At 40.1% G+C, this 20,632-nt stretch overlaps 1 protein-coding gene across 2 annotated transcripts in view; it reads left to right on the forward strand.

The window, feature by feature from the left end:
- si:dkeyp-97b10.3 (NACHT, LRR and PYD domains-containing protein 1) overlaps positions 1-20,632 on the forward strand; it is an 86,667-nt gene that overhangs the window by 50,271 nt on the left and 15,764 nt on the right. For both annotated transcript variants that reach the window (XM_043702084.1, XM_043702083.1), the window contains exons 9-14: positions 765-808; positions 963-1,015; positions 1,112-1,329; positions 8,801-9,054; positions 9,249-9,383; positions 15,723-15,861. In XM_043702084.1, coding sequence (XP_043558019.1) covers positions 765-808; positions 963-1,015; positions 1,112-1,329; positions 8,801-9,054; positions 9,249-9,383; positions 15,723-15,861 — 843 coding nt within the window. The remainder of the gene's footprint in view (positions 1-764; positions 809-962; positions 1,016-1,111; positions 1,330-8,800; positions 9,055-9,248; positions 9,384-15,722; positions 15,862-20,632) is intronic.

The raw sequence follows: 20,632 nt of genomic DNA on the forward strand, positions 1-20,632 counted from the left end.
TATTCACACCTATTATGAAAAGGGTCTTGATAGAAGTCTTTTAAGATTTTCATGGGTGTCAAAAAGCTGGATCCTGGAACATTTTTTCGAAGGAAAACAAAAAAATCTAAACAAAGAAAGCCGAACAACTGCAGAAATTGGAAATCTGAATCAAAAACAGAAATTGCTGGAAAATCTCACCAGGTCTGGCAGTATCTGTGGAGAGAAGCAGAGTTAACATTTTAGATCCAATGAACCTTCTTCTGAACTTTAGCCAACTCTTTAGTTAGAAGGTCTTAATGATGGAGCAGGTGAACTCCTATTAAGGAACAAGGCTGTTAATACTGGAATCATAGTAAACTAGGAGAAAGTGAGGACTGCAGATGCTGGAGATCAGAGTCAAAAAATGTTGTGCTGGAAAAGCAGAGCTGGTCAGGCAGCATCCAAGGAGCAGGAGAGTCGACATTTCGAGCATAAGCTATTCATCAGGACTTGTTGATGAAGAGTTTATGCTCGAAACGTCGACTCTCCTACTCTTCAGATGCTGCCTGACCGGCAGTGCTTTTCCAGCATCACAACCTTTGAATCTTGGTAAACTACCTGGTGAGAGGTTTGTAAAGAGAGATTAGATTGGCCAATATTATTCAGTCTGAGACATTATCATGGTAACAGAGAAGAAAAGTAGTTTAACTATTAACTTAGCACTTTACTACAATCCTTCTGTTCACCCCTTTAAAAACTATCACAATTGATTTTCTTTAAAACAACAAATATTTCTCTCACAGATTTATACGTCAAGCCATCGTGTCCTAGCTGCAACTGTCAAACGGTGAGAAACCTTTTTCATAATTTCTAATTTAGAAATATTTCAAGTGATTTAGCAAGAACAAAAGAGAAATAAAGAACATTGAAGTATAAATATACATACAGGTATCTGAAATGTTTTAACCAATTTTACTAAGATTTTTCTTTTAAAAATGCAGAATCAAAATTTTGAACAAGTACCACCAAGGCAGATTTCAAAAGACCGCTTCTGGTAGGTACTTTTCCAGTACTTTGGAAATATAATTAGCAGCGTCCTGCCTCGATCAATATTAATTGATAGCTTTTGTTTTATCCTCTTAATACACAGTATGAAGTTGGATCATGAAGGAAGCTATCAATGTGTCGCTACTGGTCTCGTATTTGAAGTGACAGGAAAGGTTGACATAATTTACTCAATTCTGTCTTGGTATAAATATGATACATTTCTGAAAGAAAAATGGAAGCTTTGTGGCCCACTGTTTGAGGTGAAGAGTGATCCAGCTTTACTAAAGAGCATTTACTTCCCTCATTCTCTCTGCTTGTCAGGTAAGGGATTTTCTTTTGTTCCGAGTTATAATTTTATCATTTTCTTCCCTTAGAACCATCATCCTTTGTTGTTCATCATACTATATTCCGCTAGATGGTAGATGAAACTCATTTTGCAACATCAATATTCTTTAGATCAACCATGGGTATGTGTGTTTATTGTTCTGACTAGAATCATAGAGTTTTATCGCACACAAAGAGGACCTTAGGCTCATTATTTCCATGCCAGTCAGCAAACCTCAATCTACTCTAGTCCCATGTTCCAACACTTGGCCCATAGCCTTCTATAACTAAGGTGTTCCATGTGATCTTCTAAATACGTTTTAAATGTTGTGATGGGTTTTGCCTTTACTGCCCTTTCAGCAGTGAGCTCCAGTTACCCATTACCTTCTTGGTGAAAAATCTTCCTTAAATCCCCTCTAAACCTGCTGCCCTTTGCCTTAATTCTGTGACCCCTGCATATTGATCCCATTTCTAGGGGGTAAAGGTGCCTTTCTGTCTACCCTATCTATGCTCCTCATAATTTTGTACACCACAATCAGAACCCCTCCCTGCCTCTTTGCTCAAAGGAAAACAATCCCAGTCTATCTAAACTCCCTCAATAGCTGAATCACTCCAGCCCAGATCTGGGTGAATCTCCTGTGCACCCACTCAAATGCAATCACATGCTTCTTATAGTGTGACATCCAGAACTGCACACAGTTGGCCTAACTTATACCTAATGACCACAGGTTAGGCAGCATTTTAGAAAATGTGGATGATAGCATAAATTCCAGAGGGGTATTGATTAACTAGGTGAATGGGAAAAAGAATCAGTGGCAGATGGATTTTTAGTGTAAACAAATGTGAGGTTATCCATTTTGGACCAAATAAAAAATGGATTAGGATATTTTGTTGATGGTATGAAGTTAAATATAGTGGATGACCAAAGAAGTTTGGAGGTTCAGGTGCAAAGATCTTCAAAATGTCACAAAGAGCTGAAGAAAATAATCAAGAAAGCTAATGGACTGCCGGCCTTCATATCGAGAGGGTTGGAGTACAAGGACACAGAAGTTATGCTGCAGCTATACAAAACCCTTGTTAGATTCCATTTGGTGTATTGTGAACAGATCTGGGGACCACACCTTGGGAAGGAAATATTGGCCTTGGAGGAAGTACATTAGGTGGGATTGAGGTTCACAAGGAAGAGGTGTTAGAAATCCTGCAGAGTGTGAAAATAGATAAGTCCCCTGGACCAGATGGGATTTATCCTAGGATCCTCTGGGAAGCCAGGGAGGAGATTGCTGAGCCTTTGGCATTGATTTTTAAATCATCATTGTCTACAGGAATAGTGCCAGAAGACTGGAGGATAGCAAATGTGGTTTCTCTGTTCAAGAAGGGGAGTAGAGACAACCCTGGTAATTATAGACCAGAAAGCCTTACTTCAATTGTTGATAAAGTGTTGGAAAAGGTTATAAGAGATAGGATTTATAATCATCTAGAAAAGAATAATTTGATTAGGGATAGCCAGCACGGTTTTGTGAAGGGTACGTCGTACCTCACAAATCTTATTGAGTTCTTTGAGAAGGTGACCAAACAGGTAGATGAGAGTAAACCGGTTGATGTGGTGTATATGGATTTTAGCAAGGCGTTCGATAAGGTTCCCCACAGTAGGATGAGGTCGTAGAAGGGTGGGTTAGTAAATTTGCAGACGACACTAAGGTCGGTGGAGTTGTGGATAGTGACGAAGGATGTTGTAGGTTACAGAGAGACATAGATAAGCTGCAGAGCTGGGCTGAGAGGTGGCAGATGGAGTTTAATGTGGACAAGTGTGAGGTGAGTCACTTTGGGCGGAGTAACCGGAATGCAAAGTACTGGGCTAATGGTAAGATTCTTGGTCGTGTAGATGAGCAGAGAGATCTCAGTGTCCACAGATCCTTGAAAGTTGCCACCCAGGTTGACAGGGTTGTTGAGAATGCATACAGTGTTTTAGCTTTTATTAATAGAGGGATCGAGTTCTGGAACCATGAGGTTATGCTACAGCTGTACAAAACTCTGGTGCGGCCACACTTGGAGGATTGTGTACAGTTCTGGTCACCACATTATAAGAAGGATGTGGAAGCTTTGGAAAGGGTGCAGAGGAGATTTACTAGGATGTTGCATGGTATGGAGGGAATGTCTTACGAGGAAAGGCTGAGAGACTTGAAGCTGTTTTTGTCAGAGAGAAGACGGTTGAGAGGTGACTTAATAGAGACATACAAGATAATCAGTGGGTTAGATAGGGTGGACAGGGAGAGCCTTTTTCCAAGTATGGTGACGGTGGGCACGAGTGGGCATAGCTTTAAATTGAGGGGTGATAGATGTAGGACAGATGTCAGAGGTAGTTTCTTTGATCAGAGAGTAGTAAGGGTATGGAATGCTTTGCCTGCAATGGTAGTAGATTCGCCAACTTTAAGTACATTTAAGTCATCATTGGACAAGCATATGGACGTACATGGAATAGTGTAGGTTAGATGGGCTTCAGATTGGTATGACAGGTCAGCGCAACATCGAGGGCCGAAGGGCCTGTACTGTGTTGTAATGTTCTATGTACATTGTAGGTTTACAAAAATGATACCTGGACTCCAGGGGGTTAAGTTATGAGGAGAGATTACATAAATTAAACCTGTTTTCTCTACAATTTCAACGGTTAAGCCGTGATCTGATTGAAGTCTTCAGATCAATAACGGGATAAGCCCTATGGTAGATAAAGACAAAATATTTCCATTGATTGAAGAATCTAGAACAAGGGAACACAGTCTGAAAATTGTGAGACCATTTGGGAGATGTTAGGAAGTACTTTTGTACACATAGGGTGGTATAGATTTGGAACACTCCCACAAACCAGATCAGTTGTTAATTTTAACTCTGATATAGATACATTTTTATTGAGCAAAGATATTAAGGAACCTTGTTCAAAGGCAAATATATGGAGTTAGGCCACAGGTCAGCCACGATCACACTGAACGTTGCAAAAGTCTTAAGGGACTAAATGGATTGTTCCTGTTCCTTTGTTATACAGCTCCACTGTAACTTCCCTGGTCTTATATTGAATGCCTCGACTAGAGTCAGAGAGTCATAGAGATGTACAGCATGGAAACAGACCTTGGAGTCCAACTCGTCCATGCCAACCAGATATCCTAACCTAATCAAGTCCCATTTGCCACCACTTGGCCCATATCCCTCTAAGGTGAAAACAATGGCTGCAGATGCTGGAAACCAGATTCTGGAGTAGAATGGTGCTGGAAAAGCACAGCAGTTCAGGCAGCATCTGAGGAGAAGGAAAATCGACATTTTGGGCAAAAGCCCTTCATCAGGAATCCCTCTAAAACCTTCCTATTCATGTACTCCTCCAGATGCCTTTTAAATGTTGTAATTGTATCAGCCTTCACCACTTTCTCTGGCAGCTCATTCCATACACACACCACCCTCTGCATGAAAAAGTTGCCCCTTGGGTCTCTTTTAAATCTTTCCACTCTCACCTTCAATTTATCCCCTCTAGTTCTGGACACCCCCATCCCAGGGAAAAGACCTTGTCTACTCACTCTATCCATGCCAATAGATTTTTTTGGGGTATGAAGCGTTATCAGAGTTTTGGGATAGTGTAAGGAGGTGGAGTTGAGGTAGATAGAAGTTGTGACCATATGGAATGGCACAACAGGCTCAAGGGGCTAAAACACTTATTCTTGCTCCTGTTTCCTCCAATCCTTAAGAATTTGAGGTAGACTTTCCAAGCTTTGTGGATCCAGCTGGCTGTTACCTCCCAGAGCCAAGTGTCCTGGCCTACCATAGCAACTGACAGGCCTGGGTTACATTGGTGCTAGTTAAATACAAAACACAGAAACAGGTTTTAACATTTCATAGAATCTCTACAGTCCATTGAGTCAGCACTGACTTTCCAAAGAGCATCCCGCACAGACCCCCCCCCAAACCCACATTAACCATGGCTAACCCATCTATCCTGCACACTACGGGAAGATTTAGCATGGCCAATCCACCTAACCCTTATACTATGGCAGGAAACCAGAGCACCTGGAGGGAACCCATGCAGACATGGGGAGAATGTGCAAATTCCACACAGCAGTTGCCTGAGGCTGGAATCGAACCCAGGTCCTTGGTACTAGGAGGCAGCAGTGCTAACCACTGAGCCACCCAATTGTCAAACAACCTTGTAAGTAATGGCCAGCCACCCTCCTCTTTATTCCACCTTCATTATAACCAGACAAGAGTCAGGATTCAGATAATCACATTCCATCTGACTGTATGGGAAGTTAGCATTTCTGCTGTGATTCCCCACATTCCCAGGATGGGTGAAATTCATGAGATTTCTCTCCCACCTCCAAATGTCTCCTAGTGGTGAAAGCTCAATAACCCATTGACTGCTCCCCTCATCCCCCAGCCGACCAGTATCAGTTACCAAGTAAACTCATGCCTATTCCTCAGCCTACATTTAAGAAAACAACATTAGCTGGTTGTCTCAGAGTCTTAGAGATGTACGGCATGGAAACAGACCCTTCAGTCCAACCTGCCCATGCCGACCAGATATCCCAACCAAATCTAGTCCCACCTGCCAGCACCTGGCCCATATCTCTCCAAACCCTACCTATTCATATACTGATCCAAATGCCTCTTAAATGTTGCAATTGTACCAGCCTGCACCACATCCTCTGACAGCTCATTCCATACATGTACCACCTTCTGCGTGAAAACGTTGCCCCTTAGGTCTCTTTTATATCTTTCCCCTCTCACCCTAAACTTATGCCCTCTAGTTCTGGGCTCCCCCACCCCAGGGAAAAGACTTTGTCTATTTATCCTTTCCATGCCCCTCTTGATTTTGTAAACCTCTATAAGGTCACCCCTCAGCCTCCAACGCTCCAGGGAAAACAGCCATCCTATCTACCTGCAACTCCACTTTCAAGGAGCTATGAACCTGCACTCCAAGGTCTTTTTGTTCAGCAACACTCCCTAGGACCTTACCATTAAGTCTTTTTCGCTATCACTGAAAAATACCCATCCTGCTCTGTGCAGACAAGAATCACAAAACTATTCTGGCCCCTGTTTGGCAGAGAGTGTCTGGAGGCTCCAGTCAGCAGTCTGCCTGCATGATTATTGCCCTGGCAGTCTCTATCAATGACATTTTACGACCAACTAATCGCACAATGGCTCCTCCTGTTTACTTTGCTGGTGCAGTCGCGTATCATTACGCAGTCCAGCTCCGACTGAAATGTGCCATTAGTTGCTGAATATATATTTCATAAAACATTAAGGGCAGTTTATGAAACCCTCCCATTACTATTGCACCTTTCTGCTGTAAATACCAACCCACAGACTCGTGACTGAGTGAGGAACACTTAAAAGCAATTGCACTTCCACCGCATATAGATTACTGCCACAAAGTGAGGAACAATAAAACAGACTGTAGTATAAAATGCTGGAAGACACTCACACACAGATCCTAACCAGGAATTGTATCAAAGACCAGCACCCAAACAAAATTCAGATTCAATTCCATGAGTCATCACTCAGGTCTTTTAAAGTTTGAGCTTTGTGACTAAATGAGATTTGGGTGTTACAACACACAGCAGGCCATTCAGCAATGATGATCCACGTAAGCCTTCTTGAACCCTCTTTGTTGTGCCCCATTTATCAATCCCCACCCCCAAACCCTTTTGCGAAGCCTCCTTAAATAAGCTTTGAAACATTTCAGGGAACTCTCGCTCAACATGAAATGCAAGCCCCCTGAGATGGTTTACAATTCTTTCAAGGAAGAGCAAACCCATGGGAGATCTACACGGTCAGGAGAGGAATCCTAGATTGTAGTGGCAGTTGCTGATTCCGACACATCATCCAAACTCCAGTGAGGGAAGCTAAATGTTTTTTTCCGACCTGGCGAGAGGTTTGCAATTTCTGGCAGTGAGTGAGTGAGTGAGTCTACCCAGCACCACCCAATGGGGATGGTGGGAAATACATTGGGCAATCTGAATCAACAGGATCATACCAGCCCCAGGCTGATACGGTCTCCAGGGTGCAGCTTTGAGATGGAGGGAGGGATAGAACGGTGGAAGGGAAAAAGCGATGGGGAGAGAGAGAAAGAAAGCATTGGGAAGGAAGAGGATAGGAAGATTAAAAAGTGACTCTGAGACAAGTGTCCCTTATGCCTTCTTAATCACCTAATAACCTGTCCCGCTGCGTTCAAGAATCTGTGGACATAAACACCAAGGTCCCACTCATCCTCTGTACCTCCTACTATTCATTATATTCTGTGCTGTGTTAGTCATACAGGTTTACAGCATGGAAACATGTCCTTCAGCCCAACTTGTCCATGCCACCCAGTTTTCACAATTACATGCCATTTGCCTGTGTTTGGTCCATATCCCTCCATACCTATCCCATCCATGTACCTGTCCAAATGTTTCTTAAATGATGGAATTGTACTCACCCTCACAACTACCTCTGGCAGCCCATTCCAGACACTCACTGTGTGAAAGAATTGCTCCCCTGGACCCTTTTGTATCACTCCTTTCTCACCTTCAACCTATACCCTCTAGTTTTACACTCCTCTACCATGGGGAAAAGCTGTTGGCAGTCTACCTTATCTATGCCTCTCCTGATTTTATAGAGCTCTATAAGGTCACCCCTCAGTGTCCTATGCTCCAGGGAAAAAAGTTCCAGCCAATTCCAGCCTCTCCTTATAACTCAAACCTTCCAGTTCAAATAGCATCCTAGCAAATCTCTTCTGCACTCTTTCTAGTCTAAGAATATCCTTTCTAAAGCAGGGCAACCAGAACTGCATGTAGTACTCCAAATATGGCCTAACCAATTTCCCTTACTTTGTACAGCTGTAACAGGATCTCCCAACTCCTCTGTTCAATGCTCTAAACAATAAAAGCAAGCATGCCAAAAGCCTTCTTTATCATCTTGTCTACCTGTGAGTCTACTTTCAAGGGGCTATGCACCTGTACCCCTAGATCTCCTCGTTCTATAACACTCTCCAGGACCCAGGATTGTGTAAGTCCTGCCCTGGTTTGACCTATCCAAGATGCATCACCACACACGCTTCAGGAATAAACTTTCATTTCCCTTGTTTCCCTTGTCAGTTGATCTTCTAAAAATGGTCTGGTGTTAAAACAACTTTATTTTTCTTTCCTCACCTAATAAAAAGGTAATTTCTTTCCTCTCTCCGTAATATTCCCTGTTCTGTTATCTAATGGAAGCAAACGAGAGTCTGGTTTCTCAGGTCTCGTTAAGGTCTAACGCTATCAGATACATTAGAATTGGGTTGATCACCACCCCCTTGCCAGTTTTTAACCCATATTTCTGGCAAGTCCCCTATCTTAGTTACTCCAAAATGTCACCAGGCACTGGTATAGTGTTGTATCATTTGGGCTAAGTTCCATACTGTATTCACAAAATGATTTGGAAAATGTCTTAAGCAATTATTTTAACTTTACAGACCATTCAGCCGATTTACAATTTGGAATTTTACATATAAAGGACAAGAAACCGAAAATAGAGCCAGTTGTTGACCATTCAACGACACACGTTCATTGGAATGTGAGCTCCTTATCACCAGTTGGACCAATCTGTAATACTCCTTCTGACGTCATTCAACATCATGGTGTTGTGCTGATTTACAAAATTATTAATAGCTACCAGTCTTTATTATTTCACGTGTATATGGCAACAAACAATCACTCTGTCATTAAGGTATGAACTGTGTTATCCGTCCTTGTTGAGAGAATAGTTAAAACTTTTTTGTTATAGTTTAACCATTGACTAAGTTACAGTTATTATTTATTTCTGAATGTTTCAGTTATTTGTAAGTTCACACAAAATGCTAATTTTAAAAAAACTAATTTAAAAACACTAATTTCCTTATGACTATGCTTGTTCACTTCTAGGATATCACAAAAGCTGAAAAATATTCAAAACAGAAATCTGTAAAAATTGATAAGCCTACTCCATGCCATAAAAAGCTGATTACTGGCAAAACATATCGACTCCTGAGTAACCCACAAGCTGATATAACACCTGGGGTATGTGTAGTAAATAATTACTGGTATATTTCTGTTGCTTACATTCAACGTTTTCTGTATATGTTATTCAGACATAGTTCTGAAGTTGGGTCACTGGATCCGAAATGTTAACTCTGATTTCTCTCCACAAATGCTGCCTGACCTGCTGAGTTTTACCAGCAATTTCTGACTTTGTTTCTGATTTCCATCATATACAGTTTTTTTTGTTTTTTTAATTTTGTCTATTGTAAAATTAAACTTCAAAATAAATTGAAAAGTAATGGCGTGTTTCATAATTAGGATCTAAAATGATGTGAGTATTGTTATCACTTTCCATTGTTCTAAAATCCTTCCAGATCAGGATACGCTGCAGTTGAATCTTGGAGTCGACTGAAAATGCTGGGATCTGAAGTGTTAACCTGAAGATCTCATTGGTCTTATTTTTGCCATGATTACAATTGCACCAATGTTTTCATTGCAGGTTCTGCAGATTTGGAAAAGAACGATCTGTTTTGTCAGAGGAGATAGAGAGGATTGGTAGAAAAGTGTTTTTCCTGACTTCAGAAATCCTAAAGCTAGGAAATTTATTACTTTTGAACTGTGGCCACTTTGTAAGGTAGCTGCTTTGAAAACAACGGTGAGATAATTGGATCAAATAAGCTATTCCAGTATTCTTGGTTAGGATGACAAGAGAACTGAAACAAAACCAGAAATACTTTGAGAAACTCACCAGGTCTGGCAGCATCAGTGCAGAGAAAACAGAGTTAGTGTCTTGAGTTCACTGACAGCAGCTAGTTCTGAAGAAGGACCATTGGACTCAAAACATTAACTGTTTCTTTCCACAAATACTGCCAGGCCTGCTGAGTTTGTCCATCAATTTCTGTTTTTACTTGTTTTAGATCTCCAGCATGCACAGTTCATTGTTTTATTATAATAAGAGAGCAGTCTCGCTCTTCTGTTTATAGTGCCTTGAGGTCTTTGCAGCAGACAAATAGTACACTTGTATCTTTTGCGACTGCAGCACTTCATGACTATTGAGCTGGATTGCTAACCCAGAGTATATGCTCAGGCCCAGACCCACAGCATTTGTCTCAGAAATGAGAGTGGTACCACTGAAGCAAAGCTCATTGTAGATAATCCATCAGTATTATGTACATTAGACATTTCAGCATTTGGTAATGTACAAGGATCTAAAGTTTTGCATGTTATAAAATTCATCACTTTTCTCTATGATTATATGTTATTTGGAAAATAAATTAACATTATACAAATAAGGCTTAATGTTTTAATGTTTGTTGGAAGTGTTAACTTCACATATTTTTGTTCAAATCTTATATTAAGCCCCTTTGAGCATTTGTCTTTTTTCCCTGGTAGATATCTTTTTGAACTAATTTAGTAAATTTAAGTATTGTTGAAAAAGACACATTTTGTCAAAACTTTTCGTCTTACACGCATGAAGATATTTTGCAAGAATACAAATTCAAGGGAAAATAGATGTACATTTCTTCTTGTGAAGCGTCCTGATAAATACAAGATGGAAAGCTTCAACAAAGTTTGTTTTGCTTCATAAATACTCAAGTTCAGTGCTGTAAATGACTGTTACTTAATTTACCAATTTTGATTCCAACCTCCCTTCATTTAGTGTCTGCAGATTAGAAATTCCATCTATTTTTCCAAAGGAATTGTGCGAATGTTTTTCTTTTCCTCTGCTTAAGCTGGAAAATATAAAAAGCAAATATGCTTGTGTCCCTTCAGTCCTCTTCACCACTGCTGGCAACAGGAGAGGTGAAAGAGGTTCTTTAGAATGGGCACGTTCTAGGGACCTAGCTATAACTTTGCATCTGGGGATATTTTGAATTAATTAAATCTTGCTCCCTCCAATACTTCATGTTTGTAAAAAAAAACTTGATTTGCTTATCACTGAAATGACTGTTGATGATCTTGGAGGATTAATGTTTAACATAATTGTCTGAGTTCCAGACTGAAACTTGGGTAGGGGTCTGAAATTGGAAATGGGTGGAGTGGTGAAACAGCTGGCTTCTAAGTACCCCACCTGAATACATAGAACATAGAACATTACGGCGCAGTACAGGTCCTTCAGCACTCAATGTTGTTCCGACCAATCTAACTTACACTATTCTATTTTCGTCCATACGTCTATCCAATGACCATTTAAATGCTCTTAAAGTTGGTGAGTCTACTATGGTTGCAGTAGAATACATTCAATAAAATTGAATATCTCATGCAGTGTAGAAGTAAGTAATATCATCATAGTACTAATGGACCATAGGACAACCCACTAATTAGAAAGAAATGATTATTTAACCCGAGGGTCATCATACTTCAGGTGAAGGGAGAGGTTCAGGAGGAGACCCCTTCATGATAACCTCAGCTGATACAGGAATTGAACCATTTGTTGACATTACTCTGCATTTGAAACCAGCTGCCCAGCCAACTGAGCTAATCCTACTCCTTGTTTTGCACCCTATGTCTAACATTACCTCAATTATTATTTTACTTTATTTTAAACACATTAATACTTAGGCTAGAACTGAAGTGAGTCTCAGAACATTTGTCTGCTAACATTGCCGGTAGTAATTTTGCACCTGACCAAACAGAACCAGCCCATTTACACCTAAGAATGCAAATTCCCCCCTCTCTTCCTTGGACCATCAAAGCAGGCATTGTGTTTGATTTAACATTTACAACTCTTTCAGTTTACCTATTCGAGTGACACAGTTTACTATTACAACTTCAGAGTGTTCCTGGTTATTTGTTAAGGTTGTGGGCGGCATGGTGGCACAGTGGTTAGCACTGCTGCCTCACAGCGCCAGAGACCTGGGTTCAATTCCCGACTCAGGCGACTGACTGTGTGGAGTTTGCACATTCTCCCCGTGTCTGCGTGGGTTTCCTCCCACAGTCCAAAGATGTGCAGGTCAGGTGAATTGGCCATGCTAAATTGCCCATAGTGTTAGGTAAAAGGGGTAAATGTAGGGGAATGGGTGGGTTGCGCTTCGGTGGGTCGGTGTGGACTTGTTGGGCCGAAGGGCCTGTTTCCACACTGTAAGTAATCTAATCTAAAAAATTGTTTTTGTATTATCCATGTCATCCTCAAAGATCTGGGATTCAGTTTTTAATCTTTAATCTGTAACCTCTCTTGTTTCACATCAATAATATTGTGTGGTGTTGTATCTCTTTCCACAGATGCTGCACTTATATTAGATTCAAGTATTTAGCTGGGATTAGCTTCATTGTTATGCCCTGGTTTTGTTTGTGCATGTAAATACTCATCTGAGTGCTTTGTGTAGAATCATATTAAAGTATATTTGTTTGAAGCCCCACCTACTTTATATGCCTAGGCCTGTAACACTGAATAGCATTGTATGTAGTTTTTCAGCTACTATGTTTACTACTTCAGCCTTTATTTTTGTTAAGGGAGATCTACTTTTCTTTTCTACCTTTGATTTTCATTTTAGATTGAATCTTCCAGTCTACTGGTTGTGACATCTCTGGCAATTCTAAGTCAAATTCGTGCACTTGGTTGAGAATGGTTTATTGGATTAGTTTTGTTCACTTTTTTCAGTAGAAGCAGCTGTTTACCAGCATCGTATATTAGTGTGCCATGCGCTGCACAGCAACTCTATGCAAAGCCTATAGTTTGCGCTGAGCTGTTGAAAAAGTTCTCCACAGAGAAGAAGTTTCAGTGGGAGAATAACCCACAGCAATCTTATGAAACATCTCGTAACTAAAGGAGGAAAGTTTCTTTTGGTGTATCAGTACAACTGTGTTGTTAGTCACCACTGTAAACCAGTGACAGAGATGGTGTGAGTTTTTATTTCACCATGGTTTTTTGTGGAAATATATTCAAGAAATCTGGCAAACTATGGGTGTACCAAAGAAAAAATACCTCTAAATTGTTAACATAAAAAATAAGTCACTGAGAACCTGCCATTCAAACCAGGATTTGTCCACCTGTAACTCCAGTTTCATACCATGTACTGGGCCCTTTAATATTTTCGAGGAGAAAGTGAGGTCTGCAGATGCTGGAGATCAGAGCTGAAAATGTGTTGCTGGAAAAACACAGCAGGTCAGGCAGCATCCAGGGAACAGGAGAATCGACGTTTCGGGCATAAGCCCTTCTTCAGGGCTGAAGAAGGGCTTATGCCCGAAACGTCGATTCTCCTGTTCCCTGGATGCTGCCTGACCTGCTCCACTTTTCCAGCAACACATTTTCACCTTTAATATTTTCTAAAATGATCGAATAAGCCACTCCGTCGTAAAAACACTTGCTACCTCACCACCACTATTCAATTCAACCAAGAATGAGCAGTAAGTATGATGTTGATAGCAACACACACATTCTGACAGCAATATAATGAAACATCCCCACATTGTTGGCTGGACTAGTAAGCAAGTGACCCAAGTTAATGACTGTGTGAATAGAAGAACAAGGCAAGGCAGGGAAACTGTGAGCATATGGCTTGGTGCTAAGGAAGCAAGAACTAAGAGAGCAACTATGCAGTTCTGAGATGCAGCCTAGTCCAAATTCATGAACTAGGTATCTGTCTGTGCACGGAAAGTGTCCATTTTGCAGTCTTCCAATGCTAGATGTCAGTGCATGCTGCAATACAAGTTTGTGCTTCCTGGAGTTCCCTGCCAATATATCAGAGAGGTGCCATGATGATGGTGAAGTATTATCAGATGTCAGAATCCAATATCCATGGGCAAGGGGTGCTGGTGGCAGCTGCCCATTGTTTATGCTCTGGGCACTGTTTGATTGAGAGGTTTGGAGCACACAGTGAGTTGATAAGCACTCTGGTTTCCACATCAAGTTTTCCCAGAAACAAGTTTGTTAAAATAGGAAGTTCAATATTAGTGAGGTGAGTTGGACTGTCATCAGTGTTTAATAGGTAATAATTCCCCTTAATTAGCAACTTGCTGTCCTAATGAGCAACTTAACTTGCTGCTTGTGAAAAGCATAAAGGATGGGAGTGAGTTGCTGTCGACATTGAGGTTGTTCTCACTGGACTTCTCATCTGATTCTGCCACACATCTCACCATAGGCCACATTAGTAAGACCCTGGTAGGGTTCTGCCCCACATCTCGGTAAAGGCCATTATATCACCCAGTTATTTTATTTGTGCTATCAATTCATCCATCTTGTTATGAATGCTGCATGCACCCAGATTAAGAGATTTTAATTCTGTCTTTTCACTGTTTTTTCCTTAGTGTGACCTTATTTGCTGCTGCTGATGTTTGTGCAGCATTTTGTGTCATGTTACACTTTGGCTATCATTACTCTGAATTGCTATCCTGCAGTATTGCCTTCTCCTATATCATTAACTTCCAAAATCTTACCTTGCGTCACTCCATTCAAGTTAACCTTTTGCTTGTCTGACTGACCTTCTTCAGAAGAAGTTCCCAGCTACGTCACAGGTGCATCTACTTTCTGTCCAGTAGCTAATTTCAAAAACATATCTAGCAAAGTTAGATTCTAAGCTATTGTGCAAACAAATCTGCTTATGACGAGGCCTTTAAATTATTTCAAGCTTGTAAATGCTGCATCAATGAGCTGTTTCTCACTATCCATCAGCCAAACTGTTAATGAGAAGTCTTTCTGAAGCCTGGGGTCAAGATTAGAGTGGTGCTGGAAAAGCACAGCAGATCAGACAGCATCATAGGAGCAAGAAAATCGACATTTGGGGCAATAGTCCTTCATCAGGAACGATTTTCCTGCTCCTCGGATGCTGCCTGACCTGCTGTGCTTTTCCAGCACCACTCTAATCTTGACTTTAATCTCCAGCATCTGCAGTAGCCACTTTTGCCTTTCTGAAGCCTGGAGCTAGTCTGAAGTGTCTTTAAGTTCTGTCTATAGGAAGAATACTCTTTACTCTTCTCATAAAGATGAAATATCCAAGACTCGGAAAGAAGTACAAACAAGTTCCAACATTTCTAAAACAAAAGCAAAATACTGCAGATGCTGGAAATCTGAAATAAAAACAGAAAGTGCTGGAGAGATTCAGCAGGTTTGACAGTATCTGTGGAGACAGAAAAAAAAGGAGTTAATGTTTTGAGACCAGTATTACTGTTCTTTAGAGCTGTTGAGAAAGTCTCAGATCTGAAAATGAGTAATATTGGACTGGATCCAGCATTCCAAATCTTGGGGCAAGATTTCCTTTGTGTATTAGTGATACAATCATAAACCTGTTTATAACAAATATGTTTACAATTATGTGAGGAAATGTTCACTTAATTGAAATGATGACTTTGCAATGGAGATCATTTGTCTTCATTTACAAATGTATGAATACTTTATGATTAAACAAATGGTAATTATCAACTTTTTAAACATTTTAACAGGAAATTGCATTTGAAGATATGACGCCTCTTAAATGTAAAGGTTATTTTGAAGTGTTTTTGGAACAACCAGAAGATTTTCAACTAACGTTAATGGACGTAGATTCAGGTGAAACAATGTGGACCTCAAAACTGCGGGAGTGTAAGTACTTCCAGAGTGGGCAGGCATTGTTAGATTCCGTTCAAGTGAATTTCTAACTATTTTATGGACTGATTTAATTCTTTGTGACTAATTCATTTTTACAATTTCATATGGTATCTGATATAGTAGTTGCGCCAATTGTTGTGAATCGTCGCCATATTATGTTGGGGAAAATCCATCTGTTCACTCTTCCTAACAAACCAGAACAAAGTACAACATAGTGTTTACTGTCCAAATCCTGATTTCTGTGATCACCTGGGTGGGTTTTTATTTGCAATGGACATCGGTAGAACTGCCAGATTCTTGTTTATTAAAGTGCCAATCTACTGCCCGACAAACCAACTTAGCCAGTAAACGTCCTAAAACTTCTTATTAAACTTGAAACTGATAGAAAAGCCGAATGCTAATGGGGGCTGAGGATTTACAATAAAAGGTGGGAATACCCTCAAAACGTTAGGCAGCATCTGTGGAGAGGGAGAAAAATGGAAATAAAGTTTCAGGCTTGTGACCATTCCTCAGAACTGCGAAAGGGTAGAGATTTTAAGGAGTGATGGGACATGGACAAAGGAAAGCCTGAAGTAGCCTTGAAGACAGAGAGATTGAATGACTGAAAAGCTTATGTCCCAGGGCCAAAGGGAACAGAGATATGGCAAAAAAAAGTAACAAAGAATTTAAAGAATAAGTATACTTCTGACTGAAAGCTTAAAGCTGCAAGAAACAGAATAAAGGAAACTAAATGTGGAGCAGATTATGGTCTGAAATTGTTGGACTCAATGTTAAGTTCACAGCTGAAAAGTGTTTAAGTGAAATGAGGTGCGATTCCTGAAGCTTACATTGAGCCTCACTACAACAGTGCAGTAGTCCAAGGACAGCGGAATCAGTATAAGAGCAAAGTGGAGACTTAAAATGACAAGTCACTGGGAATCTCAGGATCATGCTTGTGGACAGAATACAAGTGTTCTACAGTGTGGCCACCTAACTGGCATTTTGGTCTTTCCATTGTAGAGGAGACTCAGTTGTAAGCTTTGAATACAGTATGCTAGCTTTAAAGAAATAAATGTAAATTGTTGCTTCACCTGGAAGGTGAGTTTGAGACAGTTGCAAGAGAGGAGGTATAAAAGGTGAAATATATCTGCACTTTAACTGAAAGACACTGGAATCGGAATGGAGTGTTGAGGATGACCAGAAAGTGGATTGTAGTGTCAATGAGAAAATAATCCCTTAATTTGCTGAGCTTTATTCAACATTTTATTTTTAATTTGAACATTAATGTCTGTACTGTGATTATTTGCCACACATAATGCATCCCTTCTAATTTGCAAGCTCTACACTTTTGTCTTCATCTGTCTTCTCAAAGTTAGTATGGGCGTTCCCTTCTAAACACATCTTTATTCCACCAAAATATTGTTCTTTTCCTCTATCCTCAATGTGAGAAAATCAAGACACTTTTCACTGTCTCCCAACCCAGCCCAAATAACCTTAACATTGCTTGATGTTTTACATGCTACAGTTCTCAGGGTCTTTTTAAGACAAGAATAATGTTACTAAATCACTCTCATACAAATTAGGAGCAGGAGTAGGTGATTCAGCCACTCTCACTTTCTCTGGCATTCAATAAGTTCAAGACTGATTTGACTGAGGCTTCAACTCCACATTTCTCTCTAGCCCAAAAACTATTGACTCCCTTGTTAGTCAAGATCTGTCAACCTCTGCCTTAACAGTATTCATGACCCCACCCTCATCTCTTTATGGGGAAGAGAATTCTGAAAATTGTCGACCAACTCAGGGAAAATAAAAATCCAGCAGCCTAGAGATTTTTCCTAAATTTCTCATCAAAAATAAATAGAGTCCATTCATAAGTAAAGATTTTAATGGCAGTGCATTGTGTACCATGAGCTCACAGTATAATTTCTGGAATATATCTACTGAGGTTCAGATTCAATCCTCCCAGTTAGTGCCTCTTTGAATTTGACTAAATTAACACATTTAAATTTGAGTCTAAGTCGACCCTCGTTTTTCAGGAGTCTCTTACCTGACCATATATGCAGCCATAAAGGGCATGTTTTGCACATTTTTGATTCACATACACATTTTTGATTCAAATACACATTTTTGATTCAATACCTGCATCATCACATGTTACGTGCACCAGCATATATTTGCACAATGCGATTTTCAAATCGTTAGATTGAATGTTGATAACCATATATATGTAGTGTAGATATATACTGTATATTTACTTATGTAATATTTACAAACATATATTTAACCTCTGTATGCAAATATCTACGGTACCTTATGGCAGTCCTTGATCTTATCTTCCCGCTGTTGCCTCAGTTTCTTAGAAGTAGATTTTGTGTACAGTTGTGCTCTGAACTTATTGTAAAACTCTCCCAAATTTTTCTGACAAAATGGCAACATGAAAAATCAAGTATACAGCACGGCTAAAAGTTATTGAAGCTGCAGAGAAGAATAACAATAGCATAGCTGCAAGGGAGTTCTGTACTTCTGAAAAACCTGTCCAAAATTGGAGGAAAAAAGCCACACAGTTAAAGGTTATGTCAAAACAGAAATACGCCAACTGAGGAAAGCTGAACATATGGCCGCAACCAGAAGAAAAGATTGCTGACTGGTAATTCAGTGTCGACAGAACTGAAGCATAGTGACTCGACAATGTATAAGAATATGCACCAAAAATGAAGCAATAAAAGGTGGATTCAGTGATTTCAAACCCAGTGCTAGATGTTGCAGTAGGTTCATGAAAAGGTATGATTTCGTGCTTAGACAGAAAACAAGATTGCTCAACATCTACCAGCAGAACTTAATGACAAGTTAATTGGTTTCCATCACTCTGTAATCAGAAGTCGGAAGAGAAACGGGTACAGGCTCTCATGCATCAGCAATATGGACGCAACCCCAATGAACTTTGATATGCCAGGGAACAGAACTGTGGACAAGATTGGAGCAAAAACAGTTTTGGCCAAGACTATTGGCCATGAAAGGAGTCAAATCACTATGGTACTTGGTTGTATAGCAGATGGAACAAAGTTAAAGCCTTTGGTGATTTTTAGGTGGAAAACTGCCCAAACAAAAATTTCCGAAAGGCATTGTTGTCCTCATCCATGAAAAAGGGTGGATGAATGAAGGTGGCTCAAGAATTGGACTAGGGAGGTCTGGAATATGCGAGCAGGTGGACTTAGAAACGAGAAAAGCTTACTGGTTTGGGATATGTTCAGTCACACAGAGTGAAAAGTGTTATAACTGAACTTTGAGCTAACAATTCTGACGTTGCAATGACTCCTGGAGCCCTTGTGGGCATGATACAGTCACTGGATGTTAGCATCAATAAACCTTTTAAGAATTTTGTACGGAAGAAGTGGGACACTTGGATGCAAGAAAGGGCATAAAGCTTCACAAAGGGTGGCAATTTGCCTGCTCCATTACTTGCAACTGTATCTGAGTGGATTGTTAAGTCCTGGGAGGAGATGAAAACTGAAATTATTGTGAAAGCCTTCAAAAAATGTGGAATTTCTAATGCTTTAAATGACTATTTATGGTCAGATGGAAGTGATGACAAATCAATTGATTATCCCCTTGAGAGTGCAGATGAAAATGATCCAGATAACAATATGCTTTACCCAGATGACTGGAATGAATTATTTAGTGCAACTGATGAGGACAGGGAATTTGAGGAATTCTAATGGACTTTTGCATGTACCGACAACTTTTGGTTTAAGCAGCTATCCCATAATGTTTGTGATATATGATGAGAAGTGTTTTTTGCTGTGAATATCAGTTTTTTGATGTAAAGTGTTTACCATATATTATTAAGTTTCATACGGTCTTTTTTTATTAAATTACTGTCAAACTTTTTTTTTGTTTTTACTGCTCCTCTGTTTTTATTTCATGAATTGTTTGTTGAACAAATACCCCCGGTGGAGGCCTGACCGCCTGCTGGCATGCCTATTAACTTTTATACATATGTGTAGACCTACATGTACTTTACGGTACTGGTAACTGGAATACAGTATGACAGTACCGTTCTACCTTAAGAGGCAGAATAGAGACAGTTATTTTGCAGATAGTCATATTTCTTTTTCCTTTTGTTTTTTATTATTTTATATGGAGATCTGGCTCTTATTTGTTTATTTTGTTGACCCATGCCAAGCATGAATTTCATCCCCTCGAAAACAATACCTCATGTATAAGTCAACCCCCTAATCTCAGCCTACAAAATATCTTCTACACTCGACCTATACACAAGTATATATGGTGGTACCATTTGCCAGCACTTGGCCCATAGCCATATCCATGTAAACCATTGCTATTCATATACCCATCCAGATGCCTTTTAAATTGTTGTAATTCTACCAGCCTCCACCACTTCGTCTGGTAGCTCATTCCATATACACACCATCCTCAGTGTGAAAATCTTGCCCCTTACATCCCTTTTAAATCTTTACTCTCTCATCTTAAACCTATGTCCTCTAGTTCTGGACTTCCCCAACCCAGAGGAAAAGACTTTGTCTACTTACCCTGTCCTTGTCCCTCATGATTTATAAACCTCTATATGGTCATCATCAGCTCCAGTACTCCAAGGAAAACAGCCCCAGCCTATTCAGCCTTTTTCTGTAGACTCAAATCCACCAACCCTGGCAACATCCTTGTAAATCTTTTCTGAACCCTTTCAAGTTTCACAAATCCTTCCGATAGGAGAGAGACCAGAATTGCACACACTATTCCAAAAGTGGCCTAACCAATGTTCTGTACA

The sequence above is a fragment of the Chiloscyllium plagiosum genome, chromosome 13, assembly GCF_004010195.1.
Source record: "Chiloscyllium plagiosum isolate BGI_BamShark_2017 chromosome 13, ASM401019v2, whole genome shotgun sequence".
Lineage (NCBI taxonomy): Eukaryota > Metazoa > Chordata > Chondrichthyes > Orectolobiformes > Hemiscylliidae > Chiloscyllium > Chiloscyllium plagiosum.